Source organism: Patagioenas fasciata, chromosome 17, assembly GCF_037038585.1.
Source record: "Patagioenas fasciata isolate bPatFas1 chromosome 17, bPatFas1.hap1, whole genome shotgun sequence".
NCBI lineage: Eukaryota > Metazoa > Chordata > Aves > Columbiformes > Columbidae > Patagioenas > Patagioenas fasciata.
Window position 1 is genome coordinate 7,712,018 of NC_092536.1, and position 26,790 is coordinate 7,738,807.

At 50.0% G+C, this 26,790-nt stretch overlaps 1 protein-coding gene across 3 annotated transcripts in view; it reads right to left on the minus strand.

The window, feature by feature from the left end:
* The window catches only part of SEPTIN5 (septin 5), a 41,941-nt gene extending 16,082 nt beyond the window's left edge, over positions 1-25,859 (minus strand). Inside the window, exons 1-2 of one of the 3 annotated variants that reach the window (XM_065851425.2) lie at positions 25,719-25,859; positions 25,575-25,585 (exon numbers count right to left, since the gene is read on the minus strand). In XM_065851425.2, coding sequence (XP_065707497.1) covers positions 25,575-25,585; positions 25,719-25,761 — 54 coding nt within the window. In that variant the 5' untranslated portion in view covers positions 25,762-25,859. Of the gene's footprint in view, positions 1-25,205; positions 25,281-25,574; positions 25,586-25,718 lie in introns of those variants that run through there. The other 2 variants (XM_071815908.1, XM_065851427.2) reach the window with 2 other exon arrangements.
* Positions 25,860-26,790: the final 931 nt, after the last annotated feature.

The window sequence follows — 26,790 nt, forward strand, 5'->3', positions numbered from 1 at the left end:
TCCCAGCCCACCAGCAGGTCAAGCCATGCTCATGACACTGTTTTTTTTCTCTGAGATTCACAATACCTAATCCCTGCTTTCCTCACTGGAGGACTCCACCACTGTGGTTCGCAGCTTGTGCATGGCCAAGGAGCAATGAAGGTACCACACTGTCTGCACTGGGCAGCCCAAAGATGCATCCAAATTTACTTGGGATAACACAGAGGTTTCACCAGTCCTTCCACAACATAAGCCACAATCGCTGCAAGCAAATCCTGTCCAATCTCCATGAATACTCATGGCTTGGTAAATCCTTGACTGGGGACCACAGGCCACATGGCCAACAACCACAAGCATCTTCCATGGGTACATAGAGTCATGCTGTGTCCCCACAAGCCCACTGTACCAAATCAGAGCATTCTTCTGAACTTGGATCACAGATGAAGTCAACAATGATTTGGTTGCAACAAAACCACAGTGTTGATCATAGCCCCAAGATCAGTGCTGACAGTGCAGAGAGGAACAAGGAGCCGCTGTCTCCTGAGTGCCTTGAGCTCTCACACATCACACTCGCTCTCAGGACTGGCAGCCAGGGAGGAACTCCAGTCAGGAGGCCATGCCTGGGAATGCAGAAAGTGGTTTAAGAAAAGAAACCCAGAAGGGTAGGTCTTGGCTACAGAGAGCATCTTAAGACTGCCTGGACAACTCTATATCTTTCAAAGTGTTGAAGGTGCGTCAACTGGTCCCATACTTCACTTCCTCTCTCTCTCCTACAGATGCTCATCTTGGCTCCTCTCCTACCCAGAGTCACCAAACCAGAAATGACAGGCCATGGAGAGGACACGTTTGTGTCCATCAGATGTGCCACATAAGACACCCAGAGCCATTGGCTCAGGTTGGTCTGTGTGCAAACTTTCCAAAGACAGCCAAGCCAACCTTATTTTGCCCCTGTCCTTTCTGATTGTCCCCCTCCCTTTCCACGCAGCCCCTGGAAATGCCTAGAGTAAACCGCAGCCTGTACAACACTCTTAAAAGAGGAAAAATAGCACACAGGACATCTCACATCTGGTGTGCAGCAGAGCAATGCACATCTTTGCCCTTTCAAGACCTAGAATAAAACTGAAGTGTTTCTTCCCCTGGCTTGTGAACCACAGGTAGCTCTAACCTCCTCTCCAGGCGGGTGGCGGCAGCAGCTTGGGGTGAAGCTGGCAGCAGAATCCAGAGCTGTGACTGCCAGAGAGGAGAGCTGCTCGGTTCCAACCAGCTGATCACTCAGCAAGGGAAAGGTAGGCTCGGGGTACACCAAGCCAATTCCACCTCAAAGACCAGCCCTTCTTTGTCAAACTGTGACAGCAAAAGAGGAAGACAAAAAAAATAATCAGCGACCACTGTCTGGCACAGCCCGGTCCCTCTGTGTTAAGCATTTGCTTACTAACAATGGAGCCAGGGCAGAGCAAAACCGCACACCCATCCTTCTGCAATGTCCCCTCTCCTTTGGCTTGTAAAAGCCAGCGTGGGGTGAGCACAGCCTCAAGGGCTGCTCCTGGCAGGGACACAGCACGTGTGGGAAGAGCTGTGGCTGTGCACTAGCAGTGATGGAGCAATGTCCTACTTCTTTTGTCAGAGGAAATTTCTAGCCTGCAGCACTGAAGATGGGCTCTGGGAAGAGGCGAGAAAACACACTATTTCAGGTATTTAGATGTAATCTCACAGAACATGAAATTCAGCACTGGGCAGCTGGCTGGAGCGTAGAAATGCTCCTCAAGAGTAGCCCATCAGCCTTGTAAGAGCAGGCGGGGGTGAACCCCCATGCTGCCCTCCACACCGCCAGCCCAAGGAGCAAAGAACAAGGAGCCAGGCTTCACCAACAGCACTAACTGAAGGCAGACACAGGGCTGTGCTATTGCACAGTCATCAGATGTGGAAGTGATACACCCATTTAAAAAAAACTTAGAGTGCTCAGGACGCGGCAGGAAAATCTTCAGCCTCATCCTGACAGACACTCTTGAGCAGCACAGAGCAGGCAATAGGGTCCTGTCAGGGAGGCACCCAGCCGGCCTGACCTGCGCAGAGGGTTGTGAAACTTGATATATCCATGCGTCGGCAAGGTCAGTATAGTCATGCCATGACAACATTTATGTTTTTTCCTCTGAAGTGGACAAAGCTATTTTTGGAATTCCCCATAGAAAGGAAATTTGGTTCCTGGCTGTCTTCTACCAGGACGGGAGGAGAAGTTCAAGAGGTGCTTGCTCAAGTCAAACAGGAGCAGCAACAGGCAATAAACCTGGAACAGAGCAGGAGGCCCGGTCCCAGCTTGGACCAGGGCACCGGAGGCTGAGGAGCACCCCTGTGGGTGTGCAGCTGGGAACATCCATGGCTCAGTTCCCACCTTCTCCTCCTGCTGCCTCCGCTCCCACTGCATGGGAAATCAGTGTTGACTCCAGACAGGTGAATCTCATGGGTGTCACAAGGTTTAGACTCTGCTGCTCTATCACCAGGAGAGCTACACATTCACCCTGAGGCTCCTGCTGACTTGACCCAAGAGAAAATGCCTTGCTAAATTCTCATGATTAATTTAGCCTTGAACTGTTACACAAGGCTCTAGGTAAGTGGTTACTGTGAGCATCAGAGCCCTGGCACTTCAGACAGGCTTCATCCTTTGATACTCAGAGAAAAGCAAGAAACCATACCAGCACTGCAGGGATCCCAAAGCACAGGATTAATCTCCTGTACATACAGTGGTACAAGCACTATCAGCACAGCAACCAGATGTCTTGCCTTCACTTTTACCTACCCCACAGGTCAAGTTTTAATTTCCGCTCAAGGATCACTGCTGCTTTGCCACATAATCCCTCCAAAAATCAATCAAATTCCATTTTAAAGGCATTTGTGTCCCCTGCTTCCACGTGAAGTGCCTCACACTTCCCAAGAGGCACCATGTGACGCACCCGATGCCTCCACTTACAGCTCTGAAAAAGGATCAACAGCCATAAATTGCCTCCCACTTGTTTAAACTCATGACTGCCTCTGGAGCAAGTTCACAGCTCGTCACACCCAGCTCCTATCATTTAGGATAATCTGCAAAACGTAACAAATAGGGCAGATGTAGAACTGGCTGGAACTTTTCCATTTGACGCTTGGCTGCTCTCCTCTCTGCAGATGCACAGGAGGAGTCACTTCCGGCCAGATCTTCTCGGTGCGGTACCGACGAGTTCCACGCGAGGGAGAAGCCGTCCCGCAGAAGAGCAGGTCCTGTGGGGGACAGGGCTCAGCTCTGAACTGTGAGCTCCCACCCCAGCTCCCCCTAAGCAGGGACAGAAGAAATAAATCTGCAGATTGAACATGCAATACTCATTGCTTTCGCCACATGTAGGGTCATAGGCACTGGCATCTCTAACTGCAAACATGTTCAAAACATTAGCGAACAAGAGGTTTCCAAATTTAGCCTGTTCAGGAGAAACCAGGTGGTGCAGAAAGGCCTGCAGCAGTCTCTCAGCACTACTGCTACTCATCTTTCCCTCTGCTTCATCCTCCAGTTCTGCACCACAAATCGGGCTTAAATTGATTCCCTTCCTGTCATCTCAAAGCCACAGCTGGGAAAAGCAGAGAGAGGCAGAGCAGAGCCCTGCCAGCCTCAGGAAGCCGGGAACAGGAACACTTCGGAGACGAACAGGTACACATTGCTCCAAGGCACGGAAGCTGGCTGGACTGGGAGCTGTTTGGACGGAGAGGGTGGAAAATAATGGAGATTTAACCTCAGAAATGGTAGGGCCCTGCTTCTCCAGCTTTCAGGTTCTCCATCCAAATGACAAGAGCATCAGCAGTTTTGGAAGCTATTGATGCACATTAACTTCCATGAACAGCAAAAGGCTGGGGACAGGATCCTACAGAAGGTCCACTTTAAAGTTACAGGTAGTGGTCCCAATCCTGCGATCCTTACTCACCGAGTAGTCCCATGAAATAGAGACGACTGCTCACGTGAGTAAGGGATGCAGGATCAGGCCTGTCTACCAAAGAGGCTGGATCCTGACCTGAAAAGGACATCATGGCCTCTGAGTAGCCTGAGACACTCACGCCTGGTCCAGCGGGGCTAATCCAAGGGCATCGCTGGGGAAGACAGTCCAGGCTGGGGCACCACATCTGCAAACAGCGCACCGAGCAGGGACCACGGAGAGCAAGACAGTGGACAAATAAGGCTGGAAAAGGGATGCTCCACCCAAGCAGGGATGCTCCTGGTTCATCCCCAGTACACCCATCTCATGGATAGTCCCAGCTGTGCAAGGAGGTTTTTCTTAACCCTGCTGTCCTCCCAGCAGGCTCCTGAAAACAATAGTGGGAGAACATGAGCCAGCTGTCTTGGGGCTGCTCCCAACCTCTGTTTGGGTCTCTCAGCTACAATTAACATAACTTTAGGAGTAGCTGATGCCCACAAGAGAGGAGAATGAGCCCATTCTTAGCTCAGTAGATCATTTTTAATTCCATTAGTTAAGGAGAAAAAAAGGCAGCTCTCTAAAGCAACCTTCAGCCCTGGGAAGCACACAAGGAGAGGAAAGCCAGCCCCAGACCGCGTGATGAATAACCCCAACAAGCTCTGCAGACTGCACCCCTCAAGGACAGACAGACTGCTGCTTTTCATGACTAGGAGGAAGAGGCATCTTCTCCTTTCCAGGGGGTCTCCTCCAGGTCTCCCCACAGTGCTCAGACCCCCAGGCTCCATTCTCTCACCCTCCCTCCCTGCTCCCGTGCAGACACTCTGCAGTAACACTGAGCACAGTCCTGCTGCACGCTCACTGAGACGCCAGAGGCTCGCAGGGACCTTCCACCTTCCTTCCCTCACCCTCAGACTTGCACCACTAGCCCAGCTAATGGAGAAGAGCCTGCTGGAAGGTGCCAGGCATTTACCCTCCTCCCTGTGCACCTGCACGGCTCTACCCACCCTCCTCTTCCACCGAGAGGAGACACAGCCATACCTGGCTGCAAAGTGCCATTCCTCAGAGCCTGGCAGTATCAAACACAGCTACGTGGCTTCCAGTCTCACCCACCTCCCCATGACGTGTGCTCAACCATCTGCCACCCCAGAGGGGACCCCTGGGAGCCCATTTCCCAGCGCCACCAGTCTGCGCAAACCTCTCTGCCCACATCAGCCTGCCCAGGGCTGGGCCCTGATTCATGACTAGTGTCTGTCTTTGCAGATGGATAATTAGATTCCCTTTCCATTTCCTTTTTCCTCCTGATGGTTCCTCTGGCTGGCAGTTCCCCCGCAGCTCTGTACGATCCAGCAGCATTAGTCAGAGGGAAATTCTGCTCCTTTCCTCCCTTGGATGTTGCTCTTGGTTCGATATAAACAGCAGAGTGAGCTGCACAACAGTTTGAGTATTTCGCTGCAGAAGCATTTGTCCTTTCCAGTCTGGCAAACACGGCTTTCCCTCCCACACCTGCACCCTGCCCCTTCTCCCCAAATGACACGGAAAATGTGTGTGATGAAAATTAATGTGATGTTGTTGGCAATTAGAAGCAATTAGCTAATCAGCACACCTCAATTTATGAGCTGTGGTGCAAAACACTGCTTTCAGGCAGTGCCTAAAAAAGCACACCCGATTATCAGCAATGGTGAGAGATGCTCTCAGAAAAAGATCATAACACTCTCCTGCAGGAAATCTGAGGAAGAGATAGAAGAACAACGAAATTGGAGTAAATCAACACAAAAGCTGTGTCACAGGAGCATATGCTCACATGAAGTATCTGCAGAGATGCTCACTGAGCCCGCAGGTTGTCTGTCCTCCTCCCCTGCTATGAAGCAGTGGCTCTCTGGGAAGCAGTGCTGATCCCTGAAGCCATGATGGTTGCAAAAGCATCCCCAGGACCTGCAGAGATGCAGACACACCATTTCCACCTGACAGAGTACAGTAGAGGAGAAGCTGGTCCTGCTGGACCACCAACATGGCTGTGGCACTGGCCATGCAGATGTAAAGCCTGGGAGTTTGCTGCACGAAAGAAGAAAAAGTGAGGACTGCAAGGCAGCAAACGCAGGGGTAGTCCCACACTTCAAAGGCTATCAACATGTTTTACAGCCCAAGGCTGGTGCAGCTGAGGTTAACGGAGAGAACCTGGGGACCAGGATTATTCCCCAGTTCCCCGTGGCTGTGCAGCCATCCAGTGTCCATGCCAGCTCCTTGCACCCTGCCAGTGCAGACACCAAAGCCATGTCTGGGAGGATGCTGTCAGAAGAATAAAAAAGGGAATAAAGAGATGCTCTCCAACACCTTTCTCTTCCCTTCTCCCCCATCTACTTGCTCCAGCAAACATCACGCCTGGTTGCACCTTTGCTGCGCAAGTCACCACTTCTCTGTGCCCTGCAGCACAACTGGAGACCCACATTTTTATTAAATGCTATGATGATGAGAGAAAACTTCAAGTCACTGAATATCTAAATCAAATTGTGCTGTCAAAGGGAATGCAAACAAAGCTTCTTTCAAGTTTAAGAATAGTCAGTAACTGCTGAGCATTGCTTCTATTCATCAGAAATGCTGACCCATAAAGAAATAGTGCAAAAGACCCTATTGGATGGAGAAGTATCTGGCTCAGAGTCTTAGCCGAGATCGTGTTGAATACGAGAGCTACCCATGCCCTTCCATAATGCAGGTGCGAGGTCCAGAGCTCACAATAACGATGCCCATAAGGATTATTTACCAAGACTGACGGACTCTCATAGGTCCTGATGGCTCTGTGGTACCCAGAGGAACATTCTGTCTGAAGCTGTTACAGGAAACGCTGCAGCTCACTGGGCTGGGAGGCTGCTCAGCAATCCCACTGCTCTGCAACAGAGAAGTGGCAACTGGCACCCCAGCACAGAGCCAGGAGCCGGCATGCCCCATCAGCACAGCAGCCTCGGTGTTCTTCAGTCCGGCCCCAAACTTCATTAGCAGTTTTCCAGCAGTGAGAGATTCCTACTAACCGCCGAGACGACGCCATCTGTTTCCACTTACGTGCTGGCTTGCAGAAGCAGCTACAGAGCAAACGACTCAGAGAGATTTTGCCCTCCTGAGCATAGAGGGACTGAACTGCAGCCACTTGGGACAGACACACAGTCTGAATTCACTCTTCCCAGAGCAACCTAGTACTCCCTTCTGTGCAAAGTACACACCTGGGAGGTACAGCAGCCCTCCCACTTGGGTTGTGCTACCAAGTTCCGTCATACACCCACCCACAGGCCACTTCCCTGGGGCACAGAAAGCTCCCAGCAGACAGCACAGCTGCACTTACTGCTCTGCATGGCACTGCAGCAGCAGAGGGGTTGACTAAGCTGTTCCCCCATCTCTTGATCTGCCCTCTATGAAGTCAAAAAGCATCTGCCACTGATAAGCCAGGATCCCAGAATTAACAGCTACCAGGCCCTCTTTCTCTCCATATCAGGGTCCTGTGGAGAAAACGCTGGGCAAAGCAATCCTTATCTAGGCTCCTTTTTCATGTATTCATTTGTATGTATACGCTGCTTGAGGCAACCATGTACCCACCTCCCCCAAAACTGGGCAAGATGTGCCAGCAGTGCCCACGCAGCCCAAGCCCACACTAAAGTGTGGAGCAGACAACAGGGATAAAAACTGCAGTGTGTGGTATAGGAGTGACTAGATGGCTTCTGAAAACAGAAGGAGGAAAGGGAGGAAAACGGGGGACACCCTGTGTGGGGAGGGCTAAGGAAGTATTTGCCCTGTCTGGCAGCTGAACTGCAGGACTCTGCTGCCTTGTTTTACCGGTCACACCTGCCTCATGAGGGTAAATGGTTCTCTTGCTCAACAGATTTCATGCTTTGAAACAGGTTGCTTAATTCTTAGAAATTTGAGTTCAGCAACTACCCTTTTCCTGTGGTTGCTGCTTCCTCTCTGAGTACACAGTGTTTTTCAGAGCCAGAAGAGATGTCACACTCATCCCAGCCTGTTCCCGGGCCCTGCAATGCCCCTTAGCACCCCCCACCTCTGGAAGAGCTGGTGTCTGTGGTGGATTTGCAACTGTGGCAGAGTGTGGCAGAACATGCACTAAGCTCTCCTTTCTTTCTCAACAAATTTTTGTAGTCTTGCTTGGAGAGAGCTGGACAAAGTTTTCATGGAGAACAGTGCTCTTGGGTCAGAAAGGATGAAATATCAGGACATACCATGAACAAAATGCAGCAGCAGCACACTCCCTGTGAGGCTGAAGTAGCAGCAAGCAGATGGACAAAATCACCACAAAATCAAAAGCCTAGAGCACCCTACACAACTTCGCGCAGGCGATCCTTCCCAACACAATCTTGTCCCAACCCTATCAGCAGCTTCTCAGCCCATCTGTGGTTTTGCGTACCCCACCACCAACCACACCGCTCTGGAGAGGGCAGCACTCCATCACCTGGCAGGCACAGCCACCCTCAGCTCCGCACCAATGCTGCACCCAGAGATGGAAGAGGAACCCCAGGGGACAGACCTCAAGCAGTCCCACTCAGCCCTGAACTCTTCCAAGAGATACTTCTCAAAGCCCCAGACACAGTGACGTTGCCATCCTGATCCATTACAGCCCTGTCCCGGTCACCCTGAAGCCATTCCTGGGGACTGGCCGTACTGCAAGGCACACGCAGAGCCTGCACACACGCAGAGCCCGCACATATGCAGAGCTCATGGCTCAGGCCGGGTTGCTGGATGCCAGCACTTGAGAGGCCAGGGGAGTCCTGTCTCCTGCAGCTACTCAGCGCACCGTGGCAAGCAGGACCTGCTGCAGAGACCTCCCACAGCGAAGGGAGAACTGGTGAGTGTGCCGCCAGCTGCCGGTTAGCCCTGAACCAGCGGCAGGGCTGGGCACAGAGCCCTGCATTAGCATCCCAGCTCCCAAGCTGACAAATCTCCGGCTGAAGGCAGCGCCTGGTACAAAGGCTCATTTGTTCCCGACACACGAGCCCATTCCAGGCTGCCGCCCGGACACATCTTCTTTATTGTGCCCTCCTGACTCGGGCAACAGGCTCAATGGCCCCTTTCTGGGGTGCTGCAGGGGGCTGCCAAGGACCTGAGCCCTGCCAAGCCACGAGCACTGGCACTGCGTGTCCTTCACCGCTGGCAGCAGCACAAGGCTCCCTTAGGTTCCGCTGACCCAAAGCCCTTCTCACAGACATGGCAGAGCTCCTCTGTCACCCAGCCAGCAACAGTCACCTGCCACTGCACTCTAGTGTCATGCACACAGCTGCGGGCCGCCCAGCAGAGGGAACAAAAGGGACATTTTTGGAGCAAAATTCCTGCTTTCAGATTGTTCCATCACATACAGGCATGGAGACAACTCTGAGGCAGGAAGGAGGAAAATGGGACTGTAAACTCTTGTCTTCACTGTGATAAAGTCATGATGGGATCTGTTTCCAGTCCATGCTTCCAGTGCAACAGGGAAGGGGGGCAGGAGGGCTGAGGGTCATCTCTTGCTAGATCCTATGAATGGTTAAAATCTCGCTATTTAACAGTGGTGGGAGGGGATTTATCTCCAAGCAAGAGTCTTGATACCATCTGGGATGAGGCCAAGGGAAAAGCGAATTCCTCCTGTGAACTTATCCCCCCTCCAACACTGCCAACCCAGCTTCAGGGAGTTTCCTCCACAGCCACAGGGACATGAGAAAATACTGCTTTTATTTTCCCACTCATAGCCCGCCACAGCCCAGCATCTCTTCAGCTTGAGCTCGAGCCAGAAGACAACGAGGCTCAAGGGGAAGTGGCTGGACTCCCCCACACAGCTTGTGACACGGCACTTGGAAGCTGTCCTTCTGTCCTTACTGGAGCACATGGCCATTTACTGAAGTCCAGAGCTGCGCCTGGTAGACCAGCTCCAGCAGCCAGGGTGGAGCTGAGCTTTCTGGACACTGGCAAAGTCCAAGGACTCCAGGCTCCAACTGTGCAAGAGAAAATCTTGGCCATCTCAGAGCAGCAGACATCAGGGCAGAAGGACGAAGGGCCCTTTGCCATGTCAGGAAGGAGAATTTTCTGGTAGTTTCTGCAATCAGCTTCTGTCGGTGTTCTCCTGAGTTCCCCACCACTACCTACGGACCTGGAGCTGACACCCCAGCTGGCTCCTGCCCCACGCTCCAGATCCTCAGCGCTCCCACTGACATCTCCACTCCTAGAAAGCAAAGCCTCCGGGAGGCCTCTGATCCCCTTTTCCTCGATCCACGGGGCCATCAGACAGAAAAATCCCAGCAGAGACTCTTCCATCCACGGCAGACATCAGACATCGCCAAGCACCCTTAAATCTTGGTAACTGGGGTGAGATGCCAGGACCTCACAGGAGGCCTCAGGCTGACATCTCACCACCCGTACATGCCAAGAGCACTCTGCTGAGTCGCAGGCACAGGGCTTTCCCAGAGCCTCGGCCCCCCGCCTGCATCATTCAATAAATGGTGTAAGCTGTAGCCGTGGCTCCAAATGCTGCTCCACCTCAGAGCTGGAGACAGATGAGGTCACCTCCAGTCTGAAATCACTTCCGTTCTCAAGCTGCTCTCAAGACTATGCCACAGACTGAAAAGAGTGGGATGGGTGGGGAGGGAAACCTAAATCAACAGAGCATGTTCCTCATTAAGAGTTCAACACTTCATTAATCTCTGCCTCCCCATTGGCTGCCATCTGAACCCTCCACCCTCCCTCCTTCCCCTACAAGAACTGCTTTGAGTTAATAACAGGGTATGGCACAAGCTGCACAGGACTATGCCCTAACCTCCAGCTCCCCCACTCCAACCCAAGCAGAGCACTGGGGAGAAATCACAGCTTGTGCTGTCAGACCAGCTCAGCCGCGTCGCTCTGCCTCGTGCCCAGCTCCAGCCGCTGGCCCACCAGCACCTGCACTGCAGCAGCACAACTCTTTCTCTCCATGCACAAGGTGTTGGAAATTGTTTGTGCTGGCAACTGATGCTATCCATGCAGCACTGAGCACCAACACCACAACCCTGTGGCCTCTCCAGCACAGCCACACAGTCCACTGTCCAGGTGACCACAGTGGCCAAAGTAGCAGCAGGTGATACTTAATCCAACACCTGAGGAACCATGCTGAGCAAGGAGGATGGAAATTCAGGTCACCAGCACAGAGGCATCCTAAGGAAAAGAGCCTTGCAACAGCCACACTTGGTGAGGAGAAAACAGACAAGTTTAGCGGCATCATTTTAAAAACACATTGACCACAGATGAATCAGTGTCTCATTCTTGGAAGCACTAAACTGACCACAGTATCCAACAGTGCCTCAAGCAGTAACGGCCAAGACACATCACTGTCACACAGTTCCCTCCTACACGGTCGTGTTTTTTTCCTCTCACTCCAGACTTTGCTCTACACAGGAAGGCACTGAGGGTTTATGGGTCTCTTCCAGAATTCCCAGTCTCATTGCAATGGCAGCTATTGGATGGGGCCATTTCGTCAGCAAATACAGCTACTGCAACCCATATGCTGTTTGGACCCAATTCAACTGCAGCCCACATACATGGCCTTGGCCTCACGTGTGCCACAGCAACCCTGGGCATGACACCTTCCCTCACACCTGTAACTTGGTAAGATGCCAGCAGAAGTCATCAACACTGTGATGACCCAGTGGGGAAGCCAATGTCCAACAGACAGGTTGCCTTGTTGGGAAGATAAGGAGCAGTGCCTGACAGCTCCCAACAGGAAAGCTCCAACAGCCAGGAGCTGAGCAGGGTGCGTGTCACACCCCGGTGCCCCGAGGAGCACCACTACAAGGAAGGAGCCGGTCTGAAGTTGAACATTTGGACTAAGGGGACTCCTGAGGCTCCATCGCCCCTGAGAAGCTTCATTTGTGGTGTCAGTGACTCACAGAGGAGTGAAGCCACTTCTTCAAAGTAGCTCTTGCATATCCGTAAAAATCATGGCCTCCAGACAGAAATGTAGAGGGGTTATGTTGTGGGCTAGATTCTGCCAGCCCAAAACAGCAGTGGGGAGAACATCACTACGAACACCCCTGGCTGGGCCAGCAATGCCTGCCAGCCCCTCGAGGATCCTGGGCTGGAGAGCATCCAGAAAGGGTTGTGCTCTTCACCCTGCATCCAGACACCCTGGACAGCTTTGAGCCACGTTCTCTCTTCCAATAAAAATGCCACCAACACTGTTTGCAGGAGACACCTGCTTGCTATAAGCTTCACACTTTTCCGGTACTCAGCTGCTCCCTGTGTGCAGGAATGGACAGCCATTGTGTCTGCAAACAACTGCAAGTGAGAGCAGCCATGCACTAATGCTCCTACAGAGTTTTCCTATATATTGTTGTTTTCCTGGGTTTTTGTTTGCTTTTAATTTTTCAATTGCTCAATTTACAGGTAAAAGCCATTCAGACTGAAAGCAAAGGCTTCACTTAAGTGCAGCTTAATAAGAATCAGACTGTACTGTTCTTGAGGAACTCTCAGATGCAAAACCACATCCTATATTTTCCAAAGCTATAGGCTGGAAAGATGTACTGAGGGACTGTTGAATATCGTAGACAGTAAGATCTGAGGATATTAAAGAGATGCCGTGAAATTATTAGAATATTAAGAGCAACAGAAAGTAAGCCAATCGAAGAAAAAAAGACAAACAACACTCTTCCCAGGCAAACCAGGCTTCCTCTGTGCAACGGAATTCCACAGACGTAAGGACATCAATGCCCTGGCAGAATTAGAGATGACGAAGCTTGTATTTTCCTATTCCAGTAATACTTCGATTTAACTATATAAACCATTCCTGTGGGAGCAGATCCTATTTCACTGCTTACACAAGAGCCTTAGAGATGGATTTTAAAGGTGAAAGCACCCACTCCCAAACTGCAGGGAGCCCAGTCAATACTGATGTTCTTGCTGTAACAAGAAGAGCTTTGGAAAATGATAGAGAGGACAATTTTCAAAAGAAACAAGGTAGGATGATATGTTAAGACCACTAACCCACAATGGAGCATCTTTGCCAAACAAAGTCCCTAAAAAGAAGCAGCATTGTAAAAGCTTCAGTTCCAATAAAGAAACCTAAATTTTAGATGGGTCTATCACTCCTGAGCGTGGCCTTGATTCTTTTAGAGCCATTTTCACAGAGCTACTGCTCTTACTGATTTTTTTGAGACAAAGATGAGAGGGCCATTCAGAGCAGCCCAAAACCTACCTCCTGCAGTATTTTTCCAGTTATTTTCCTTCACCAACCCCTTTCCTGGATCTAATCCATGGACCGCAGCACATGAAAGGCAACTCTAACCCTAACACCAGGTGTGTAAACTCCTCTGCAGCAGCCTGCGCATGGGACAGCGCAAAAGCTCTTGCTACAGAGCAACTGAAATCGCAGAGAGTGGTGGTGGGGGCAGAACAGTGGCAAAGCTGCTCACCAGAGCCAAATGTATGAAAATACAGGTGGTGCCCAGCCCCTCTCAGTTTCAAAGGACTTGGGCACTTTTCATCCATATTTAAAACAAGCTGGCCCTTGGTTTGTATTATTGCAAACTGCCTAAAAAACTTGCCTTTAAAAATAACTATATTGTACAATGGCCCTGTGGAAAAGCTGATGTTTCATCCTATTGTCTTTCATCCCCACACCACCAAACCTGACCAGAGGAACGTGTCAGCTCCTGGGTTAACCCAGAATATGCCGACAATCTCAGAGGCACTGCAAGGGGGATCGTCTAATTTGGGGCAGGGACAGCCCACAGCTCTGGGCTGGCACAATGCAAAACTGTAGGGCCAGGAGAAGATTTCACAGATACCACCACCACGCAGACACACAGTAACCCCACCATTCTGCCACGAGGCCCCAATGAGCTTCACACTAGGAACAAGAACATCAGAGCAGCTGTTATGATCTTCCAAAGGTGGTATAGGGGGTTTTACAACCCAGCTCTGCCATTTGGCAAATTTCACCAGTGATAATTAATATAAGATACTGTGGCCAGACCAGGCAACCCAGTTTGACCAGGACAGAGCTGGGATGGAATTTTCTACCCAATTTGAGAGAAGCGTTTCCACTCTCAAAAACATCACAGCCTTAGGAACAAACATTAGCATCCAACTGGATTGCAGGAGACAAGAGAACAAAGCCCTAAATCTCACAGAAGGTCATGAAGGCCACACATTTGGAATCATATTGCTCCACTGCTCCTCAAATCCTTTGCACCTTAAGGTAACAATTTCTCTCCCCTCAAAAACTGAGTGAGGAAGCAGTCACAAAACGTTAGTGCCCCAAACTGAAAAACTAACATCACTAACTCAGGGACACAGCCCAATCACACAGAACAAACCAGGTTCTTGATAACATCTGTTCTCTGCAGGTAACTTTGCTGTGACACTGGTCTTGCTGCTATTTCAGTCACGATTTCCACTATAAAGTTCATCCCAGAGTCGTCAATAAGATCCCTACTTGCCCTCCAGCAAAACTGTCAACAGCAACTCATTAAATACAGTTCTGATCTGAAGGAACAGATAATTGTAAATTCCTTGCTCTTGTGGATTTTTTTAATGGTTTTGCTGATTCAACCAATTTCTTTCTGGGCTCCGTCTGAAAATAATGAAAATGGTAAAGTGCGCAAGATATAAGATGGGAAATGCTAACACAGCAGGTGCTGGACGAGCAGAGTTCATGAAAATGTCACCTTTGAAATGATTATAATGGATTTCTGGCAGTCAGAGAAAGGAAACTGGACTAAAGAAGATATTAGACAAGACAGAAAGTCATTTGACTGTAAACACTGTGGTTGTTGGACACACAAGGCACAGCAATATCCAATGTTAGAAAGAACTCGGAAGCAATGGAGTGGAAAAATTGCATTTGCTGGATTGTCCTTCCCCACGAGGCAACCCAGAGAAAACGGAAACAGCCACGTAGGTAAGAAGGGCGAGCGGGGCAGGACTCGGAATGCTCAGCTCAGTCAGTAGGTTAGCGCAGAGCCAGCACCCCTGTGCAACATCAGCACAAGTGACAGCCACAGCAGGCCCGCAGTGACTTGTCATTCACAGCGCTTTAACGAGAATGGGGTGCAAAATCAGGTTAGATACTCACAAGTGGTTCTTGAGACCTGCAGCATAGCATGAAGCCAAACCTTTATATTTCTTAAGAATTCAAGAGTAGCCATCTCCAAGCAAATCCCAGAACCAATGTCACATGCAGAACAAGGAGGAATTTTCTTCAGTTCACCAGGTCAAACAGCGACCTTTTGAGATTTATTTTCAGGGATTTATTCTCTAGTCATATTTTGCTGTGGGATTTCCCCTCACTGCACCTCGCAGGTCTGTCAGAAACGTGCCATCCTCTCAGAGCCATGCTCGATGTCACACCGTTCCGTCCAGACTCGGCAGCCCTACTCCAAGGCGCCAACCCAAACAAAAGCAGCTTAACCCAGAGATGAGGTTCTGCCCCCAATGCCATCCGCCTGGCTCACAATTGCCTCACATGCCCTCTGACTACAGAAAATCAAGGGTTTTTTCCCTTATCTCCAGCCTCAGGGGAAAAAAAGAACTGTAATGTGAAGTTTGTAAGCTGCAGTGTCAAGGGACAGGGCAAGGACGGAGGAAGCCTGGTTCAACAATGTGCACAAAGGGAGCGTGCTCCCTCACCCGCACACCTCTGGAGCGGACTATTCCCGCTCCACATGATCAAATCAACAGCATCAGGCCAAATTCACGTCCAAGCTATAAGAAATTTTGATGTGACTCTTTCATTATGTAATTTTGCCATAGGTGGGGAAATCAGTTTTTCAGGCTCATTTAGAAACCATCGCCTTGCAAATACAAAGCAAGAACTGCTTTCCTCCACCAGAGAAAATACACGCTGGCATAGTACTGCAGGGTGCTAGCCAAAAGGTGGGTGGATGCCCTAATTATTTTATTTTTTGAAAACTAAGAAAGAAAAATAGTTATTTGCCACAAAGGGAAAGCCTTAATCCCCTAGGGGACAGGTTCTGGGTGCTCGATACACACAGATTCACTGGAGCCACAAATTATTATAGCTCAGCCCTCGGGCATACGGTGTCTGAAGAAGCAAGTGCAGAGGTCTCACCCAGACATTTCCTAGACATCCATTGTCATCAATGTCATTACAGATGAGATCTGAGCCCTCCAAGTCACCCACATCTGTGGTGTGAGCTCTACCTCACAGGGACACACGTCAGTACCAAACATACCTGCGTGCAAGATGCAGCAGAGGAACAGCACATGTGAAGGAGCATCCACACACTTTGCAAAGAAACAGAAGATGGTTCATTAAGCTTTCAGACTAACAAGCCCCATGATATACCTCGTTAGCAACCCCATGCACATACTGCACTGCTGCTACACGAAGGGCAGCTCCAATAACACCATCACTTGTTTACCAAGAGAACAATTCTACTATTGACTGACACCTGCCTGTGACAGTGTGACCACAGGAGGAGCAGGGAGATGTTCAGATGACACTGGCCGTTCAAACAAGGCAGCAAAACGCCTGGCACCAGCCAGAGCCTCTGAGCAGCTGCTAAGGACCAGCTCTACCACCTCAAACAGAAAGGCTTTCACTGACATTAATGAGGGCTGCTGAAAATAATGCCATCACACAGCTACGAGATGGCATGCAGCCTTTCTGTTCAACGACCAGCAGGCTGAACAGAGCAGGCACTGAGGAAAAGGAACGCTGGGCTCCATCCAGTCACTTCTGGTTTATTTAAATTGCTGTGAAGTCAAATGCCCTGAACCTGGTGTGAGCTGAGTGTGGTGGGGCAGGACAGATGAGGCTTATCCAAGTGAAAAGAGGACACACTCCTGCTGCACAGCGATGGTAGGAGCATCCCAAACAGATCAATGTGACAGCACTGGAGCACACACAGAAAACATGTTTCTAGCTTGCTCACCTCTGTGGGCCTAGTCTGAGCTTCTGAAGTGCCAGCCCCAGGGCTGCCAGCAGACTAGAAGAGATCCAGAGCATTTGGGTGCTCAGTGGACCTGGAGTCCTTCCCAAGCATGTGCCTGGATTAGCTGCCTGGAAAAAGCACCAAGTCCTGTTAAATAACTGTCCTGTCTGATATCCGCTTGCTTCAAAAATACATGCGGTGCCAAGGGCTCCTTCTAAGGGAAGGAGAGCTCTTTAAAGTAGGCAGAGGAGCAGCAAAGGTATTAATCTCAGGAGCGAGACATGAGTGGTTTCCCTTCTGTGTGCTCCAGCTCAGGGATCCAGAGCGCTGCTCCGGCTGCGTCGCAGAAATCATCTACGCGGAGTCAAGATGGTAAGCGCAGCTGCTGGGAGATGCGAGATCATCTCAGACAGCACCTCTCTTGCTGTTGTGATGAGACACTCTTGCTCATCTCAGCACTGTGCAATCACAGCAGCAAGACTTTGCTGCAGGCCAGCTGCATCATTTGCAGTTTAATCCCACTGCCTTGATGCAGCCCACCGCCTCCAAAACAGGGTAAACACACACCAGCTCCTGAAGGCTGTGATGCTTCTTCCTTTGCTGTCTGATCCCAGCTGGCACCAGCTCCTCTGAGAATTTGTAGAATCCTAAAAGTCAGAAACAGCCCTGACATTTTTTACAGCAGACCTTGGGCAGAGGGAAATTACTATTGGTCCAGCTGGGCAATTCCAATACTGCTAATCAACATTTCCAGGACTTCACTTCATACCCCAGGCAGAGACTCAGGAGAGCTTTAAAATAAAAAGCAAGCCCAGCCAAGGTGACCATGTATATTGGGCTGGCAGACAGCAGATGCCTTTGTGACTCATACTTCACCTGAATATATAATTAATGTAGCATGTAATTTATTTGAAAATAAAAGTGGATGTAAGACTGCAGGATCTAAAGAGATTTCATGTGTGTATGTATCACAGCAAGAATGAGCTCAGTGCAGCAGGCAGGATTAGAATAGTTCCCACACTAAGGAAATAGCCAGGAGACATTACAAAAGGCTGAAAGCAAAGCGACTTGCCTGGGAAGTCATCTTAAAAATAATTGCAATACAAAGTAAAGCAGTAAAAGGCCTGGCCTGTGCTCTCATGTGTGTTCACACAGCTCCAAGCACCAGGGGTCTGCGAGGAAAAATGAAACATCATCACTGGAGCCCAGATCACATCTGTACCACCACGGGCTTTGCCTCACAGAAAGCAGAAGGAAGACGTTAAGCCCTTGGAGCCTCTTTTCCCACAAGCTGAGTGGATTTTTTTTCCCCTCCCTTGCTTCTGCACTGAGAATGTCCAGAGGCCAGCGGGACAGGCTTGGTCCCCATGGCCAGTCTCCAGGAGCTAGCACTCATGATCCTGCGGTTTATTTGCTCAGCCTGCACTCCCAGCTCCTGGTTTTCCCTGCCAGGAGTCACTTTGGGAGAACAGCACCAGCTGCCCCGGGCGAGGTCCAGCAGAGATGGGCCATCCCAGCTCCACACACACACCCTGCACACGCTTGATAACGCGCTTCAAAACAAACGGGGCACTCCCAGTGTTCCCAGGAAGAGCAAAGAGCTAAGCTGAACAAAGCTGGCAAGTAAAGACCTCAGCTCCGCTGCTCCTTGGCTCCGAGCAGTCGCACACTACGGCCACCGCAGTGGCACACGGGGACAGGGCAGCCATGGCATGGCTCCTCTCTCCCCATCAGCCAACACCTGGGTCCTGACACTGGCCAAAACCGCTGTCAGATGCTGCCACCGTGCAGAAAATCAGGTCAAACTGATGAGGTGAGTAAAGAACTGGACTTCTGCTTCCCACCTCTGGCTGACTTAACACTACAGTGGCTGCCACCCCAGAGAGTCCCAAGCTGGTGTGAAGCACAGCCCGAGATGCTCCAGCTCACTGCACTTCTCAGGGTCAGCCCTGAGCCTCCCTGAGCCCTCCCTGCCACAGCACGGCACAGGGCTGGTGCGATCTGAAGGCTGCGCATCTGCATCCAGAGACGCCTGTGCCATCTCGAGCATCCCCTGCACACACTGCTACAGCCCTCTTCAACAGCTGAACTGCAGCCTCAACTTCTCTTTTTTTTTGACTTTGGGAGTGGACATTTGTACTAAAACCAGAAACTAAACCCTCCTCACCCTCTTGGCATTACACCCTTGCAGATGCCTGTGCAGGGTTTCACTTCCTCTTTAGCTCTTGACCAACACTTGGCCAAGTTTTGCTCATCAGCAAGCCAGGCCCTGTAGCCTTCCAGCACGTTCTTCTCCAAGCCACATCCAGGACATGACTGCCGTGACACTGCTGGGGGTACCAGCCCCATGGGTAAAGTCTGGGAATGACCGACCATGGGACAGCACAGCAGTCTAGAGCTGAATGTTAACAGGCCATAATAGATTTCAGTTAATGCACTGGAAATACACCGACAATAGAGAAGGAATTAAGAACATTAACCCATTCAGCCCTTGAAACAGAAAGGACTCTTACTTGAGTTGGGAGCAACAGATCTCTTCCACTCTCTGCAGCCCAGTCCCTGCAGCATCGCACATACAAACTCTTCCTCTTCCCAAGCTCTGTGCCACCTTCCTCTACTCATTTGAAACAGTGTTTCTGGGATACCAAGAGGCGGACGAACAACAGCACACATACTGCATGAGAAACACGTTCCAGGATCTGATTCCAGCTTTTCTGATGCACCACACACAAATCCAGCTCCTGAACACCCTTGTGGGAACAAGACGACTGCAAACCTCTTCACAGCTCCAGGGACAGTTCTCTGGGAGAAAAGGAATGTGTAACAGCAGACAAACATTTTTTCCTGCGCTTCGAGGCTAACCACACTGTAGACATACACACGCGCACACACACAGAATAAAGCCAGCCCATATGGGAATTATTCCAGCAAGCTATGAAACAACATGCATAGGCTTCACAAAAATCTGAAGTCGCACAATTTATTAGAGATGCCATATGTTTCTTTCATGAATATTAGAGTGTGGTTTCACCGTCTCTGGGAAATCTTTGCCTTGAGCAACAAGGTGACAAAGGCTTAGTGTTGGTCAGGGAAGAAAGCTGTGCAGGTAAGCAAAGAAGCTGCCCTCCAGTTTGTGCTCTGCTATCCAGGAAAGAAGTAACACAGAAGCCATTTGAACTGGAAGAGGAAAAATGGGAGAGGAACCCTCTTGGCTTGGCCAAGAGGTATCTCAGCAAGAAATACTTAAAGTATTAAGGATAGAGCAGAGCTCTCCAGGCTTGCTTTCAGCACGCGTGAGCAGCAGCTGCAGCGCGGACAGCGGAGCCGCCGCTGTGACAGCGTGGTGTCCCAGAACTGCCAGGGAAAGCCCTCGGACTCAACGTTTAAAATGAATTTAGCAAAGCTCTGAGGATACGCAGCAGGGACTCAGCCTGGCCTGGCACGGGAAGCAATCAGCTGGCTGAAGGTGGAATTTCTCCTGGATGTCCCAGATGTCTATTTTATTGGGTATCTAATGAACAGCAACTGAGACTGGAACTGAGGGTGGACAATAAGGGCTCCAGAAGACACTGAACTCCACCAGCTGTTTCTCCCCCTAGACTTGCCTTTCCTCAGCTTTTGCAAGGAACTGCCATAGCATTTATTGCTAGAACAATCAAATGAAGAATGGCATCACTGTGAAGCCAGTATCATTTTTGAGATTATTAAGCAGTTGTGAGAAACTCCCTGACTTCGCAGACTAAAAGCATCCAGGGACTGGGTTTGTCCTTCATTCAGACCGCAGCAACATTTTCAGCTCTGCAGCTGTGAGCTCTTTTGTAATGAATGCCCCAGCAGGCTGCAACCCAGCAGCTGAGCAAGTATCACAAGCACCTCTTAGGGTTAAATGAAGGTTGCTCCTACTTCCTCAGCATCAGCAAGGATCAGGCCACAACATCTGTCACTCTTGCACATTTGGCTAACACGCCCACAACAGTCCTGCGCAATTCACACGAGAGCAGCAGAATTTTGGACTCATACACGAGTAGCTGAGCAGTTTGTGGAAATTCAAGTGACAAAAATCCCCGTGCAGGAAACACTTCTCCTTTTCTTAAACTGCAGATTGCTGCTCGCACTGAGAGGGCTCAACCTCTTCCCCTGCCCTGCACTAACGACCATTTTATCCATTTGGAGCATAAATAATTGAAGAGAGACATCGGCAGCAGCAGGCGGCAGATTCTGCGCCCAGCTCTCCAGCAGTTCTGTTTCACCATGCAGCCCATGTGCTGACCTCCTTTTACAGCCCTTTCCCAAGGCGGCAAGCAGACAAAGATGGGGGGAACAAAACAAAAAGCCGAAGTACCCAGGATGGACTTCCCTCCCCAGCCCAGAACAGCCCGCCTGTGCGACACAGGGACCTCCTCCCGCAGGACTGTTTGGACAGATGCAGAGCACAAGGACAGGCAGGGCTGAACCTCTTGACCTGCTGCAGTTCCACCCAGCTCCTGACACTGTTCTGAGCACTGAGCCCTTGCCCAGCTCAGAGGGCAAGGGACCAGGGTTGTCTTTTGAAATGGGCCAAAAAAAATGAATGAACTACAGAGAGCTTTTTACAGAGAAGTAAAAGCTTCCACTCCTATGATACGTCTGGCCAAGATACACTGGGACATCAGAAAAACAAGCAGAGATGTGCTGCTTCAAGAGTGTTTCCAGTATTTACCTCCAGATTCTGTGACTAATTCGCTACTCCCTTTCTGGCAGAGGCATCTTGGTAGCCAGGATGCACGACCACGGTTGGAAAACACAGAGGTTGGAAGAAACATTAACGTGGGGAGTCAAAGAGAAACAGCCTCACCCAGGGCGATCTATGACACAGTGAGAGACTATCCAGCTGTGGTGAAATATCCCACTCGCCAGCTGCAAATAGAATTTTGTTTTCCCCTAGTGAAAGAAACCTCACCACAACCACCCTGCCTGAACTGATACAGAGCACAACAGACAGCAGGGGAGCACAGATCCATACTGCCACTCCCAGCGGCTCAAAGAACCAGGACTATAAAATAATTGGTTTAACTCCGAGTGGTACTATTTGCCTTTCAGGTTCCATGCTTTTCTGCACAAGCATAAGCACAAGAAAGAACTTTCCCCTAGTCACAACCTTACAAGAAGTGTTAATCTAAGGAAAATAGATGAAAGAAGGCAACACTATAAACATTTAATACAGGTATGAATCCTCCAAGCTGCTCCAGCACACTTTGAGGGGATTCTGTAAGGACCTGATCTTTGTTGAACAATTTGCAAGGGAACCTGTTTATATTTTTCACCACATATTTCACAAAATAATCAATTTTCACCACGTAGGTGTCTACACAGAAATCGTGGGTCACACTAAGGTCATCCTCAACCAGCTCAAGACACAGGAATCCCCACTCCTTCCTCCTCTTAATCTGCTCTTTGTCATCAGCAGCTGCCAGCACTGGAGTCATCATCAGTGTGTCAAGGGCAGCATCTAGAAATACCTCGGGTACCTCTGCACCATGCATAGCACAGCCTTTTCAGCGGGTTAAACATTTCTCTGAAGTCCATCTGGGCTTATCTCTCCACATGCACAGGATGGAAGACATCTCTGCTCTTGTAATATCTACTGTTCCAGGAAATCTCTGCTTCTTTCTTTTTTTCTAAGAAGGAAGCAAAGGAGTTTCAATTGAGTTTTTAAGATATAAACCCCATATTCTCAAAAACCAAGACACAAATGCAATGAATTCAGAAGTTCTCAATACCTAGAATCACGGTGAAACCATTCCCCCCAGCCAAACTACCTTTTGCACAGCATCTTCTCTACACACAGTACCCCCCCATTTATATTTTTACTGACAAGCAGACCACCTCAAAATGTGCTTATGTAGAAAAAAGGACCAAGCTTAATGCAAAAGGCACAGCCCTGTAATTTCAAACCCACTGAAAGAACTGGATCCACCAGGTAGTCTCTGCTCCCACACCCAAACAGCTTTGTAAGTTGATTGGGCGGGGAGAGATCAACTTGGGATGGAGAGGTTCCCATCCTCCCGATTTAAAAAGAAACGATGACTTCAAAGAACATTAGAGACATGGGCCTGAGCGAGCAGGAGCTGGCTTCAGAGCCACGGCATGTAACACCCCAAACAAACACATGCCAACAACAGGAGCTAGGAGGCATGTTCTGCGGAAGTGTGCCAGGAGACTCCAGTTTAACCAGGTATTTGGGAGGTTTCACCAGTACTCCTCCCACAGCAACACCTCAGGCTTTGGCAGAGCATCCATCCGCTGCACTTGCCCTGTTTGGTTCTCAAGTCAATACTCTTTTGACAAATTGCTATGTTTTCCTTACACAGGGCATACTTTTCTGCACATGGGACATTAGTCATTGCTTCTTTTGCCTACTGAGCTTCACCACAAGAATCCCTCTAAGGGCTCCAGTGGTATATACATTGCCAGGAGAGAAATCATCCCTCTTTGAGAGGTGCTGAACTGAGGTATAATGAGACTAAGGAGCTTTGTCTCACCAGGTGACCTGCTGGAGAGCATCAAACCAGAAACTGGTTCCCCCAGTCCGGGGTCTTAAACCACAGCCCTTCCCCTTGGAAAGCTGGATGCTCTGCACACAGGCACCAGTATCAAACCTCCACTGACTTCAATGGGACACGAGTTCCACGCCAAATACACCAAGTAGGAGATCATTCCTTGGAAATCAGAGAGGTGGAGAATCTACCGTTATTTTTTCTTCATAAATGGTACCAATTAGGAGTTCAACCTGCAAATCAGAGTTTCCTGGACCCAGACAGTGCATCAGCCCTGACTAGGCAATGAGGGAAGATGAAGACATTCTTTGAAACTACATTGTTCCATTTTTTGGTCTCCACAAGCCATCAATATGATTAAGATTTTACTGAAGGCTACTCTACTTACATGCAATCTATTGTAGTGAAGCTCACTTCATTTCTCAATTATTCATAAAACATAGCTATTATGATAAATTTTGAAAAATTGGTTCAAGCAAGAATTAAAGCTTTAGTAACCCTTTTAAATTGTTACCTGCTGCCAGATGAGGGTGGATTGGAACAAGGCAGCACAGGAGGAAAATCCCTGATCTCAAAGGATGCTAAAGAAAGACCATTTGTGTTTTTGTATATTCACTTTCATTTTAACAGATTGCTTTTATTCACAGCTTGGTTTCCCTCCGCCATCCACAAGTAACATGGCTGGCACAAATTCATAATGAACTGTGCTCTGTCATGCAAGACCCACTCTACACTCTCAGCACAAGATCCACGGACACACACACATTGACAAAGCCCCTCCTTTGCCCCAGCAGAACACTACGCTCTCCTGCTGACACGAGCTCTTTGGGGCAAAGACTCCAGCCCACTTTTCCCCTATAAGGTGTGACAAAGGCCTTTGGGAATTATGGTAATATCTACAACAGACTACTCTGATCTCCACCTTACTTCTTCCCTTGGGGAACGAGCAGAAACAAGCCTTATACATAACATGCTTCCCACTTTATTTAAAAACAAATTAACTAGAGAACAGCATGTTTTTGGGGTGTTCACAGCTAACACTGAGTTTTCTACAGTTTCAGAACACGTTCTGGATTGTTTCCCCCCAGAAATAAAACAAAAATTAACAGCAATACTCACAAATAACTACAAAATGCTAGCAAAACTAAGTAGCTTAGGAAAAATGCGCCTGACGACCCCATTATCTTATTGCTCCTGGATTTACTCTGTTCCTGTCATCACTACAATTAGCGGGTAAAAAAAATGCACAGGTGTCTTTTCACAGTGCCCAAGTCTGCACTATAGAAGGAAACACCATCACCTGCATTGGCCAGGTGAATGCCCAAGTTGCTACGAAATTGGTTTGCTTGGTGTGTGGTCCAGAACAGCTGTCCAGTACCACTGTCTACGCTAGGAAGGTGTTTGCTGCATAAGGAATTACAGCCCCAAACAGAGAAAGACTGGACCCAAAGGCAAGCGCAAGCCAGGTTGTGAATGGGTGCACTATCTCCCACTGCAGGGACCCATTGCACTGCCCTGCTCTGGTAACCATCACCTTATCCCCACCTTTGTAAGACAGAAGAGCTCCTCCATATACAGCAGACATTGCCTACATCATGATGATGGGTGCTAAGGAACACATGAAATCCTGCTGATAACCTCCTACCTAGACATTCAAGCTCAGCAGGGGAGGATTCCTCTTCTTGTCAAACACCCTAAATCCCTCTAAATACCAAAAGCAAACAAAAAAGCCTGTCGATGTCATCCGATTGCATCACACCCCCCCCACCTCCAGGACTGAAAGGTATCTCTCCAAATAGCTATTAGCTTTGCAAAGCAAAATAGACGTTCCCCAACGCCCAAATGCTGGCGGCCGGCGAGGTGCTGACCTGCCACAGCAGCCGGGGACCGGGGCTGTGCCTGCGCATCTGTGCTGCGGAGGGAAGAGCGAGCGATGGGAGACGTGCTCCTCATACTGAAATGCCTTCGCCAGCCCCTGCGCTGCCTTTCTCCACCCGAACCTACTCGACACACCCAAAGGCACCGAAAAAAGGAGAAACCCAACCCAAAACCCATGGACGCGAAGCTGCCAAAATGCCTGTTTCCCGGGTTGATCCAGCTAAAAAGGGGCCAGCACGCCAGTCCCCAGGCTGAAACGCCGCTGTGCCCAGGTAGCAGGACACCCCCCACTGCCGCAGCACCACGGGAGAGCACAGAGCCAGCAGGGCCGGGGCTGCAGCGGCCGCAGACCCACCTACCTGCTTCTCGTCTGCAGGGCGGATCGGCGAGGGCGGGATGCCCGCGGCAGGAGCCGGCAGCGAGGAGAGAAAAGAAGAGAGAGTGAGGGGTGCGCGGTGCGCCGGGCCGCGGGGCAGAGCGGCCGCGCGTCCCCGCAGCCTCACCTGGGTTGACCAGCTTGCTCTTGTACCGCATGCCGGTGCTCATGGTGCCGGCAGCGGTCCGGCCCTCCCGGGAGCGACAACGGCGCCGTGTGCGAGTGTGAGTGTGTGAGTGTGTGAGCGTGTGTGCGGCGAGGGCCGCCCGGCGCCGCCAATCCCGGGAGCCCGCCCCGCCCCGGCCCCGCCCTCCCTGCCCGCCGGGCGACAGCCGGGCCGGGGGCGGCAGCGCCGACCCCCCGCTACCGCAGCGCCCGCCGGCCGGAGCGGCCCCGCTGCACCGCCCGGACAGCACGGCCAGGGCCCGGGGATGGACACGGCCCTTCCCCGAATCGCGGCTGTGTCCACCCACCTGAAAACACCGCAATAGGAAGCACTCCCTGCTCCGGGATAGAAACACAACACTCAGAAGAAGGAATACACCGATTAAAAAAAAATAAACCGAACACAAATGGAATAAATAGGAAATGTGTTTCCAGATTTAGCATCTCAAAATACAGTGGGAAGCCCTGAATCATACTGCAACTGTACTGTGCAAAGAAGGCATGTGTGCTCCATTTCCATTAAAGCATTTTAAAGAGGTGATACAGAAAGTTATTTTAGGTAAAAGCTGTCAGTATAACTGCATAAGGAAAGGCAGCACAGAACTCAAATGAATTCTAAACACTCCAAAAACAGTATAGCACATGATTTAAGCACAGCTTAGAGGAACCTCAGCTCAACAGTGAAGGAGCAAGCAGAGGGGCATGTGAAGCATCAGGACACCCAGCTCCTTCCACAGCTGCAGGGAGGGGTCACGTCTTCTACATTTCAAGGACAGGTAAATTATCAGACTTGAAACTCTCCTGAACGCAGGACAGGATAAGCTTGGCATGGTGACAGGTGCACAAATGCCAGGACAAGCCCCTGCCTTGGCACAAAACTGACACTGATGCCACAGTACTAATTTTTCAAATTATTGTAGTCACCGCAGCGCTTATCTTGCCATTTCTTCCACCATCTCATTCAAAACATGCCTCATACTAAAATGAGGAGACACTTCCAAAACCACAGGTTGGCAATCCCAGGCACGTGTGTT